The 12,329-nt window shown below is 41.5% G+C and overlaps 1 protein-coding gene across 2 annotated transcripts in view; it reads left to right on the top strand.

Moving 5' to 3' along the window:
- The window catches only part of PIDD1 (p53-induced death domain protein 1), a 28,772-nt gene extending 18,145 nt beyond the window's left edge, over positions 1-10,627 (top strand). For both annotated transcript variants that reach the window (XM_060769251.2, XM_060769260.2), the window contains exons 11-16: positions 15-165; positions 704-827; positions 2,111-2,229; positions 3,754-3,861; positions 7,002-7,207; positions 8,208-10,627. In XM_060769251.2, coding sequence (XP_060625234.2) covers positions 15-165; positions 704-827; positions 2,111-2,229; positions 3,754-3,861; positions 7,002-7,207; positions 8,208-8,445 — 946 coding nt within the window. In that variant the 3' untranslated portion in view covers positions 8,446-10,627. The remainder of the gene's footprint in view (positions 1-14; positions 166-703; positions 828-2,110; positions 2,230-3,753; positions 3,862-7,001; positions 7,208-8,207) is intronic.
- The last annotated feature ends 1,702 nt before the right edge of the window (positions 10,628-12,329 follow it).

Genomic DNA, 12,329 nt, shown 5'->3' with positions numbered 1-12,329 from the left:
TGTTTTTTTCATAGGTACTGGTTATGGTGCACCACCAAATCCTATATTGGAGGCATTGCCAGAAAGGTGTATAAAAGACTGCGCATGTACCAAGTAAACTTTATCGCTTTGCAAAGGAAGAAAGACCCAGAACAAGTCCTGCTGCAGTGTGTCCCAAAGCACAAGGTGAAATATTTACTACCCTGATTTTGTGAGAACCTGTGTGCTTCAGTGATTGTGGGCATACAGGTTGTTCTTGGAATTAGTTTTGGAAGCAGCCAGAAATGTGTATATAAACCGAGATTGCAGTAACAATCTGCAGTAACTTGGGAACAATATGTACATTATATTATGGTCGGTTTTAGAAGAAGTGACAGCAATAAGTATAAGTGGAAGGAAGAAATAAAGACAGATTAAATGGATGGGTTTCTGAAATGGCATTCATATAAAATGAGTGAGAGCTGAGTGGTGAAGGAGAAAATACTGAGATATCAACACTAGTTAATTAATTAATTAATTAATTAATAACAATAATACACCAATTAGCTACCTGAGATTCCTGCAGCTAAATCTCCAGAAGCAGGGTAGGTAGCATTCTTTGAATATTAGCATTGTGTTTTCTTGGAAGCCTAGGGCCAGTCACTGTAAACTGTGTAATGAGTAACAAGATGAATTGCTGCTGTAAGTTGTCATAGCTCTTCTACTCTTTTGGAACTTTTCACAGGTTGATCCTGTTTTGAAAAAGCTTCAGGACAGATATCGAGGTCCTGAACCATCTGATATGGTGGAGATGCTTGAAGGAGAGCAGTTCTTTGCAGCCTTTGAACGAGGCATCAGCATCGATGCAGGTAAAGTGAAGTAGGACCTACTTGGGGAAGTCATAGGGAGGAGGGAGCAAGCTTGTTTTCTGCTGCCCTGGAGATTAGGACGTGGAACAATGGCTTTGAACTACAGGAAAGGAGATTCCACCTGAACACTAGGAAGAACTTCCTGACTGTGAGAGCTGTTCAGCAGTGGAACTCTCTGCCCCGTCTGGAGTGTGAAGGAAGGTCCTCCTTTTGAGGCTTTTAAGCAGAGGCCGGATGGCCATTTGTTGGGGTGTTTTCAGTGTGACTTTCCTGCTTCTTGGCAGGGGGTTGGATTGGATGGCCCATGAGGTCTTTTCCAACTCTTATGATTTTATGATTTTCTCCTATCCCACTAGTTGTTGGGTAATTTCAAAGAGGCACATTTAAAAATGTAAACCAGCAATAGCAACAGCAGTTTAGCAGATCAGAAGCTTCTTGAGCTAGCAGTAGAGCAAATGAGCTTCAGCAGTTACAGAAACAGAATCAAGCTTTAAAAAGTTTCAGAAGACTTTATTGAAAGAACTACATTTATATATAGGAAAGTTGGGGCCTAGTTATTTAACTTCTTTTCTGGAGACATCTTTTCTCTCTCCATGCTCACTGGAGAAGAACAAAAGGACTCAGGGTCTTGCAATGCGGTCTGGAAAATATGTATTAAAAGGGTGTGTCCCTGAGAAGTATCAGTCTAACAAACAGAAATAGGAATAGAGAACAGGCAGGCAAAGAGAGCAGTGGGAAGGGCTTTCTCTGCCAGCTAAGTCATCTGCCTATCTAAGCCCTTGATGAGGACTACAAACTTCTGCAGGATGTGGTTAAGTCCAACACTGGTATAGCCTCAAATGTGGGAACCTTCTATGTGGGTTCTTAAATATGCTTTAGTCTTTACATCACTGCAGTTAGTAGGTAAAGGTAAAGATTTCCCCTGACATTAAGTCTAGTCATGTCCTACTCTGGGGTGGTGCTCATCTCCATTTCTAAGCCAAAGAGCCAGCATTGTCCATAGACTCCTCCAAGGTCATGTGGCTGGCATGACTGCATGGAGCACCATTACCTTCCTGCAGAAGCAGTACCTTTTGATCTACTCACATTTGCATGTTTTCAAACTGCTAGGTTGGCAGAAGCTGGGGCTAACAGTGGGAGCTCACCCTGCTCCCCAGATTTGAATTGCTAGTATTTCCATCAGCAAGTACAGCAGCTCAGCAGTTTAACCCACTTCACCACCAGGGATCCCCTGTAGTTAGTAGGATCTAATTACATAATCTGTTTCCTTAAACTTAACCTAGATCGACCAGACTGCATTGATGGAAGGATTTCATTCAGCTTCTTCTCACATTTGAAAAACGTGAAGGAAGTATATATCACCTCTGAAGTGGACAGGAAAAGCACTGCTGTGAAAGGGCAGGTACACAGTTTTCTTATTTTGCATTGACATGTTTTCCCCATGATATCTAACTCTATACCTTGATTAACTGATAGATCCCTTAAATTATATTGATCACTTCTCTTTTCCTCCATTGTCATTTTTTTCTGAAAGGATCCTAGTTAATAAACAGGGATTATTATTATTATTATTATTATTAACTTTATTTGTACCCCGCTAGCATCTCCCGAAGGACTCGATGCGGCTTACACAGGCCGAAGCCACAAACACAATACAAAGAAACATATCACAGCAGTAAACAAGCAAATCAAAACAATTAAGCAAAATAAACAGCAAATGATGTTTATCTTATTATTATTCTGTTGGTACAATTCAGAAGATATGGGTCTTGATCGTATTGAAATAAGTCAGAGTTAATTGTTGATATTACTCTTATTTCTTTGAATTAGTGAAATATGCAAAATGCTGTAAAATCTCTATGGCTGCGGGGAATATGTTCCTGAATTTAATGGAAACAGGAAACTGTGAATAAAGTGAACCTAATTAAAATGAACAACTTCTTCTGGGAGTTGTATGGAGGACCTAAAAACAAATGTATCCTCTCTAGAAATGTTCTAGGTCTGCCAGGGCAGCTCTCTATTAACTTTCAGTGGAAGTTAGCATAGAGTTTTGGACTCTTCTTCCTAGAATTGCTTTGCCATTCTAGGAGTAAGAGTCCAAAATCTTTGGAATGCATCCTTTTGGGGAAGGCTGAGATAGAGGCTGAGTCTCAAATGTATAAGTTTGCTGGAGCAGAGGAAGAGGACTGGCATAGACTGTCACTATGCCAACCTTGGTTTACTAACCAAACAGCCACACCGCTTTTCCTTAGCAGCTGGTAAAGAAGTTATCGTTTGATGTCATTATCCTTATATGGATGTACTGGCTGGAACGGGATGAAGTCCTGGAGCTGATGATACAATCTTCTCTTTGCCGCCTAAGAAATCTGCATTGCAGTCTTTATGATAAACTCCTAAAAGGTGGAGGTTGCTTTTGCATTGACAAAGAGAAAACAGACATGGGCAAATAACAGAAAATACAGCTTATTAGCCAGTGCGACATTTTGTGTGTGTTTGTGTCAGAAGCGACCTGAGAATATACTGCAAATTGCTTCTGGTGTGAGAGAATTGGCTGTCTTCAAGGACGTTGCCCAAGGGATGCCCGGATGTGTTACTATCCTGTGAGAGACTTCTCTCATGTCCCTACATGGGAAGCTGGGGCTGACAGATGGGAGCTCACCCCGTCTCGCAGATTCAAACCTCCAACCTTCAGGTCAGCAGTTCAGCCGGCACAGTAGTTCTCAATCTGTGGGTCCCCAGGTGTTTTGGCCTACAACTCCCAGAAATCCCAGCCAGTTTACCAGCTGTTAGGATTTCTGGGAGTTGAAAGCTAAAACATCTGGGGACCCACAGGTTGAGAATCACTGGTTTAACCCATTGCACTACCAACCAGTGTGGCTGATTTACCATTATAAACATCTACCTTTGATGGACTCTCTTTCTGAAGGTTTCCTTTTACCGAGGAGCTGTTCCTGAAAACATTCCAGAAGAGGTTAGCAAGAGGAGAAAAGGCCCAGATTCTCATTGGCTAGCTACCTTGCCAATCAAGCTACCTGTAAGTTACCTATGTGATTTGATTTTTTGTTTTTGATTTAAGTAGCCTGATTTCTCCCAAGGAGAGCTTGGGCACAAATGGAGAAATAACTGTGGGAGGTAGGAATGCCACCTTTTTTCCCACCAGTCTGCCCTGCATGTTTTCAGCTTGACGTGACACGTGCTTTCCCCATCGCATAATGCAGGGGAAAATGCTCAGACCGGAAGGTCTCTTGTAGGGATGTAAAGGTCCTTCTGCTCACACCTGGCAGCTGCCACCCCTCTGCCTCCCCAATTGAGCACATGCTGCCAATCCCTCCTCTCTCTTTGCAGTGCCTCGTATCCCATTCTTGCTCTCCCAAAGGTTCCCCTGACTCTCTCAAATGGCATTATGGGGACAGGGTTGGCGGTGCATAGAGAGCTGTTGTACTGGGAGGAAGTCTTGTTTTCATGAGTGGAAATCCTCCTTTCTTCCTTCTCTAATCCTCTCTCTGCTTATCTGCTGTTTGTCTGGATACCCTTAACGTCACAGAAACAAGGCCAGAAGGAAAAGCAGCAATCCTTATGGAGTGCAAATTCCATCGAATATGCCTTTGGCAGCATAACTGAGTGGAACAAATAGAGTCCTAGCCAAATATTCCCATATAGAAAATGCAAAAATATGTTTTTTTCTTTAAAAATCAGAAACAGAATCTGTTATTTTAGAAGCAGAGCAACAGTCTAGAGAGTGACATAAATATTGTATTATGTGTGAGCCTTTCCAACATTCCCCAGATAGATTTATGTATTTAATTAATTAACTAATTAATTAATTATAGCTGCTTTTACTCTCTCAAAGGAGACTTCAAGAGGGTAACTAAAAATCATGCAGTGATTAACTAATTAGTTTCACCACAACAAACCCATCTATGATAACTGTATTCACTGCTAAGTCATATACAGAAAGGGCTACTCTTGGAATTAAAGTCTTTCATATTTTTATAAAGCCTGTCTCATTGATCCTTTCAATGTAATGATTTTCACTGGGATATCCTGAAACTAATAATCCATGTGCTCTGCTAAATGGTCTCCTTTGCAGAAGTTCTGGGAATCTAAGTCAGGAAAGGTTTGGCCAGTTATTTCATTGTTACTGAACACAAATCAAGGAACATGAAAGGCACTGCAGACTAATTCGATCTGAGAAGTCAGCCATAGCAGAGTACTTGAGGAACCAAACCTGGACACAGCATATTATTTGAGAACACAGAAATGCTGGACCACTCTGACAACCCCCATGTCACACTACACAGAGAAGCCAGTGAAATCCAAAAGCAGCATGTGGACAATTTCAACAGAAAATTTCAACCACGAAAATGAACAAAATGAACAAAATCTGGCTACCATTTTTTTTAAAAAAAAATAATCTAAAATCAGGACAATAAAGAAAGAGGAACAATCAAATTACAGGGAAATTCCTGACATGGAACAATCAGGGCCAGCTAACACGTCCCAACAAAGGATTCCCCCCAAGTAGGAAACAGCCAGTTTTTGAAGCCGCAAGGCTATTCAGTGCTAATCAAGGTGGCCAGTTGCAACAATCACACTTGCCTTAAGCAGACAAGAGTTCTTTCTCCCACTCTGGACATACCACAGATGTATAAACCTCACTTGACTAATTTCCCACAGACATCACAACCTCTGAGGATGTCTGCCATAGATGTGGGTGAAACGTCAGGAGAGAATGCTTCTGGAATGTGGCCATGCAGCCCAGAAAACTCACACCAACCCAGTGATTCTGGCTATGAGAGCCTTCGACAACACATACTTAAGATATTAAACAAGGAGACATATACACCTAATTTAGAGGAGTCCTGAATTTTTCCAAATCTCTATGCTTCAACCATAGAATGAGTATATCATTCATTTCTACCATAATATCCATACATCTAGTTAATATGTTTGAGACCCCTTTAATAGAAAATGTATTGTTTATTAATGATTGACTGAAGTGATAAACCTTTTAAATTGTATCTTTGACCTTGAATGATGTCCTGGTCATCCAGCAAACTTCAGATAAACTACTTAGCCATGGTCATTATATTTATAGCCCACCTTTACTCAAATAACCCTTTAACCTTCGATAATAGGGCTTTAACTGGAAATTATCCAGACGACTTGGCTATAAACAATATGTTACACAGTGTTGATTGTGAAATCATTTTGTTTGTGTATGTTTTCTCTTTCATTCAATCAGTTTCTTTAAAAAAATTGCTCAGTCTCTAAACTTGTAATTATATCACCTAAATGTGCCACTTTTTACTTTGGCATTTCATTCAGCTATAACTTAGCTTTTTAAAATGCATATTTACCTCAATTAACAATGTGGATGTTTTCTGAACATCCCTTCTTTAAAATTAAATAGGTACCAGAGGCAGAAATAATAGGGAAAATATAGAAATAGGGTTCTGCAATGCAACAAAAAGGGGACTTCGACATGTTTCAGCAAGCATTTTATTTAAAAGTAACAATAATTAAAACGAAGTTTTACTGCAAGTCAAATTCTATATTGTGGGTATCTTCCACTCATTTGGCAGGAGGAAGTTGGTCACATAAACAGGTAATGGTTTCTCCTGACATTAAGTCTAGTTGTGTCTGACTCTGGTAGGTGGCGCTCACCTCCATTTCTAAGTCAAAGAGCCTGCATTGTCCATAGACACCTACTAGGTCATATGGCCAGCATGACTGCATGGAGTGCTATTACCTTTCCGCAGAAGCAATACCTATTGATCTACTTACAATTGCATGCATTTGAACTGCTAGGTTGACAGGAGCTGGGCTAACAGCAGGAGTTCACCCCCCGCTCCCCAGATTCAAACTGTCAGCTTTTCAGTCAGCAAGTTCAGCAGATCAGTAGTTTAACCTGCTGCACCACTAAGGGGCCCTAGCTGGTCACATATTATAGAGTTAATGAATTTAATAACTCTGCGTTCATTTACCTAAGAATAGTTCTGAGTAGACACGGCAGAACACTGTTGTTAAGTCCCAGGGCATTGAAGAATGGGCTCTCATAAACTCACACTGAACTTTATTTTCTTCCCTCCAATTCCATTATACTTATACTTCTTATACTTATATCATAGCATTTATGACTGACATACCTTTCCTTTTGTTATGTTTTGCCAGAAACTGAAATCTCAGGGAAATGAGCAACCTACGACCTCAAATGGCTTCTCTCTTCCCCCTCTGAATTTGGGGAATGCAGAAACTGGTTACCTCACACAGTCCAATCTACTTGGCATTGCTGGGCGCATAGGAGCAGATTGGCAAGCCATAGGCTTACACCTGGGGTTGTCCTACCAGCAGATTCAGAGGATTCAGTACAACAACAGGTAGGAGGGGGAACTATAGGGATGCATTTAGGGAATGGGAGTTAGACCAGTGCTACTCCAAGTGGTGGTTCTTGGACTCATGACAGTCAACAAGCCATGGTTTGCCAGAAAAAGAATAAGCAAAAGAACCACTCAGGTTTCTAGACTAGTATCAAATATGCCTTTGCACTTCTAAGCTTCTCTCTACTTATTCCAGATAGGAATTCCTTGTTTTTAAAATATAAATACATTGCCACAATTTCCATAAGAATATGAAGTTTGGTTGTGGGACTTTTGTCTTCAGAGTGCTTTTCCTCTTAAGGAAGGAATTTAGTGAGACTGTTGCAAAAAGTAAAGATAGTTACATATTCTAAAACAAGTTTCTTATTTTTTCCTGTAATTATATATATATATATATATATATATATATATATATATATATATTCTATAATTGTATGCTCGTAAAGTAAAGTTAAAGTTTTCCCCTGACATTAAGTCCAGTTGTGTCCGACTCTGGGGGGTGGTGATCATCTCCATTTCTAAGCCGAACTGCCGGCGTTGTCTGTAGACACCTTCAAGGTCATGTGGCCAGCATGACTGCATGGAGCGCTGTTACCTTCCCACCGAAGTGGTACCTATTGATCTATTCACATTTGCATGTATTCTCTTACTATGCTTCTAAATATTGTAAGCTGTTTGGAGCTATGAAAAGGCACGCTATCTAGTCAACCTTTCACATTCACTGGAGTTGGGGCGCAGAACCTCCATGAAAGTAGACAAACTATGAATTAAAAAGCTACATTTTTAATCTAAGGTAACACATTTCTAGCAGTGTCTAGATCCTCCAGCATGACCGCTGTTGGAATGGACATAGAGATTCATAGAGAAAATATATTTATCAAATCCACAAAAGTCAAACCTGCAAATGTAGAGAGCCAGCTTACCTGGTTACAGTAAATCCATGCTTAAGAGTAATGTATGCATGATATCACTTAGCTTCTCTCCCAATCTTTCTCCTCAGGGAAGACCTCAATACTCAGATTCTGGATATGCTCTTCTCTTGGGCTCAGCAAAATGAAAAGAAGCCCGACTGCGTAGACCAGCTCATCCACGCCATGAAGGAGAGCGACCGCCAAGACATAGCCGATGAAATCATGGCCATAATTGCACTGGGAAAACAAAAATACAGGGAGTCCATCCGGAGAGTGGGCCTGGACCAAGAGAGTAGCACTGAAGATTCAGCTATTGCCATGATGTAGCTGTCAGCAAAAGGCCACCATCACTGTGTTACCATAATGTGCCAGTGGCCTGCCGGAGCCACAAGAAGAACTGGCAGAGGATCAGCATATTCCTGTCCGTTCCAAAGGCAATGGTTGTCAATACCCTGCTTCTAGCCCTTTGCCCTGGCTAATTAAAGCCTGGATTGGGTCAAGACCCAACACATATCTTCGTCATGATGACTGGAAATGGGAATGCCCTGCTGGATAGGGAACAGCATCACCAGACTGGAGACAATATGGTTTCTCAGTGTTTTGTATCATTAATTAATTTATTTCTAGCCCTACTTGCTAAGATTTTGTTTATTTTATGCATATACTGCATTTGTTATGGCATCAAATTGCTGCCTGTTGTAAGGCCACCCTGAGTCACCTTCGGGGTGAGAAGGATGGGGTACAAATGTGGTAAATAAATACTGCTTAGGAAAGCATCCCTTTCTGGGGTGTGTTGCCAAGTGCAAGGTGATGAAGGGAGCAGGGTAGTTGATTCCATGCCTTTGTGCCCTAGTGATCCTTAGTCTGTTGTTTAGCACCAGAGACTTACATGTCTTTCTATTCAGGATTATAGAGAATTGATGTCCTGCTTCAATTTCAGACATGTCCTGCCCCCATTGGACTGATCGTGTTGTAATGTGGGATCAGCTTTTCAGTGTCTTTAATGATTTCTCTTACTGCAGAGATAATGAAGCATCGGTGTGAGCTGTGGTACCACTCTTGCTGCATTCATGCAGTGGTTTCCCAGTTCCAACTATAGCATGGTATTTTGCATTGTCAAAGGAACTGCATACATAAGAGCATAGTGTCTAGATCCAGGGAAGTCATGCTACTCCTCTATTCTGCCTTGGTTAGACCACTATACCTGGAATCACACTGTGTCCAATTCTGGGCACCACAATTGAAGGGAGATGTTGACAAGCTGGAATGTGTTATGGTTATACCTGGGTGTTTTTTTCATGGCAAATCTCCTTTCTTGTTGTTTGAAATAATAATAAGCCCTTAATTATTTAACAGCCCCCCTGGAGGCGCGGTGGGTTAAACCACTGAGCTGCTAAACTTGTTGACCGAAAAGTCGCAGGTTTGAATCCGGGAAGCGGCATGAGCTTCCACTGTCAGCCCCAGCTTCAGTCAACCTAGCAGTTCCAAAACATGCAAATGTAAGTAGATCAATAGGTAAAAGCACAGCGGGAAGGTAAAAGCACTCCATGCAGTCATGCCAGCCACATGACCTTAGAGGTGTCTATGGACAACACTGGCTCTTCAGCTTCGAAATGGAGATGAGCACTAGCCCCCAGAGTTGGACATGACTGGACTTAATGTCAGGGGAAAATGTTTACCTTTAATTATTTAACAAAATTAAAATGCTACAAGCCACCAACCTTCAGTATAAAACAAATCAAAGTAGTGAAACTACAGAGACTCTTTGACTTTAAAAACAAATAACAAATACCAGGTACAGCAGAGTGAAATTATATGTTCAATAAGCCTTTAGTGCCAAAAATGTAAGGAATTACAAGTTAATTTATTGATTTTAATAACAATTATATAAAAAGTGAAATCTCTCACTGTGCTGCTGTGATAGAACTGTATAAGTCCCAGCTCCTCTATTTAGGCTGCCCCACCACTATTTGAGAATAGTCACTTTTCTGTTAGTTTTACGAAGGTGGAGCTTAAGGAAACCCTTCCTGGTTTGGATCAATAAGTTTGCCCATCCCTTTGCCCGGGGAAAGAGATCCATCTTTAGCTTAGGGTTATTACCACCAGGAAGCAAGAAATGTCTGTAGTTGGTCCCAGCGAGATCCAGGCTCGGACAAGCCATTTCAAGCTAACTAATCTGGGAACTCATCCAGCTATACTGGCCTATCTCTGATCAGTGACAGTCTGTGGAATTTCCAGTGCCTTCAGTGAAGTGCCAGGCCTCAATAGGAGGGACCTGCTCTCTCTACCTCCGGCCTGGCCACCTTGGGCATTGGGTGCCCCAGAGGACCATCTGTTAGAGAAAGTGAGCAAGGGAAACTCATGTCCTTCATCATCATCCACGATCAGCAACTTCAAGAACAACCAGTTGCCTTCAAACTTTAAGTATGGACTTTGTTGTGGGGAAATCAAGATAGTGCCTGAGTGGCGATAGGCCCAAGAGCAATTAATAAATTATCGTTTCTTGAAAGCAATAGCGTGGACATTGATTCTGTGGGGTTCCTTGCTCAAACAGGAAGGCAATCCAGCATCCCCCAAGCTGATAGAAAGTCAGGGCACTAAAGACATTTAAAGCAGCTTGGATGCAACAGTACAGCTGCAATCATTTAACTTCGATAAGTCTTGTTATTACAAAATTAATTACAGGCAAATTGTTATATGTAAGTAGTTAGTTTCAAGATCTACATCCAGTGCTACGCACATAACTTACATGATTTCCTATGGCCCACCAAGATTTGGAATACTTGCTTCAGATGCTTACTCAGAGTTCAAGGAGGAAAGAGGGATTAATCCATCCCCTTTCTATTCATGGAAACACAATATTCTGTTTTGGCCAAAGCATCTGCACTGTTGTTCCAACAAAAGCTGGGTTCTACCACCTACAAAGATTACGCATATTTATTTATTTATTTATTTATTTATGTCTGCCTATGTTTTGCCTAATTTATCTACGTTGGCTGCTCATGGATAACGCGGAGGCGCAGTGGGTTTAACCCTTGTGCCGACAGGACTGAAGATCAACAGGTCGCAGGTTCAAATCAGGGGAGAGTGTGGAAGAGCTCCCTGTGTCAGCTCCAGCTCCCCAGGTGGGGACATGAGAGAAGCCTCCCACATGCATGGTGAAAACATCCGGGCGTTCCCTGGGCAATGTCCTTGCAGACAGCCAATTCTCTCACACCAGAAGTGACTTGCAGTTTCCCAAGTCGCTCCTGACACGGGAAAAAAAAAGGTTAACATGAGTAAGGAGTTATTTAAAGTGCCGATTATCTGTCTGTATGCTTAAACTCTTCCTCTTTCCTTAGAGAAATCACCAATGTTTGAACCAAAGAACCATGTACTCCACAGAAAATAAGCCTGGAGGTTTATTGGGCCAGTTCCTGACTATGAGGGCTGTTCAGCAGTGGAACTCTCTGCCCTAGAGTGTGGTGGAGGCTTTGGAGGCTCTTAATCAGAGCTAGATGGCCATCTGTTGGGGGTGCTTTAAATGCAATTTTTCTGCTTCTTGGCAGGGGGTTGGACTGGATAGCCCACGAAGTCTTTTCCAATTCTATGAAATGACAGACCTATTTCTGAAGTCTTCCTTGACTAAGAAAACATTGAAATTCTTGGGGGTGACATATGCCCATAGACAGCTTGAAGGCACACATACACACAATCTCCATACAGTATCTGGGAAAGGAGCCACCTTCTCTGGGAGCTGTGCAGAGCAGATCTGTCTCCCTTTTTAAATTACCATTGCAATCCATCATGATCGTTAAGACAGTTTCCTTTGCTGTGGTTTTCTTGAGCCTCTCTCCTCTTGGTACTCCTGCTTCTGAGATGTGCCTCATATCCCTGTTTGAAGTCAGTAGTTGTCAACAAACAGTTAGTGCTGGGTGGGAGGAAGGGGACATTAAATATAGAATGTTGCAAAATATCTTCCCTTAGCTGCAGTACATGACTAGGAAGTGGAGTTCTTGACTTTTTTTATCGCTGATTCAGGAAATTGTCAGCAAAAGTTTATGCTAACTGTCCTCCTCAGTTGGTATTTATCCTTCCTGCTGTCAATAACACAGCCCAACCAAAACATTTATTGGTATGTAGGCCTGTTCCTATGGTTATTTGGCTGATTCAGAAAATTGCATTGGATGGACCACATTAGTTCTATCATGACTTTCTCTGACAATCAGTAT

The sequence above is a fragment of the Anolis sagrei genome, chromosome 1, assembly GCF_037176765.1.
Source record: "Anolis sagrei isolate rAnoSag1 chromosome 1, rAnoSag1.mat, whole genome shotgun sequence".
In the NCBI taxonomy this organism is placed as follows: domain Eukaryota; kingdom Metazoa; phylum Chordata; class Lepidosauria; order Squamata; family Dactyloidae; genus Anolis; species Anolis sagrei.
This window is presented reverse-complemented; position numbering and strand designations above follow the sequence as displayed.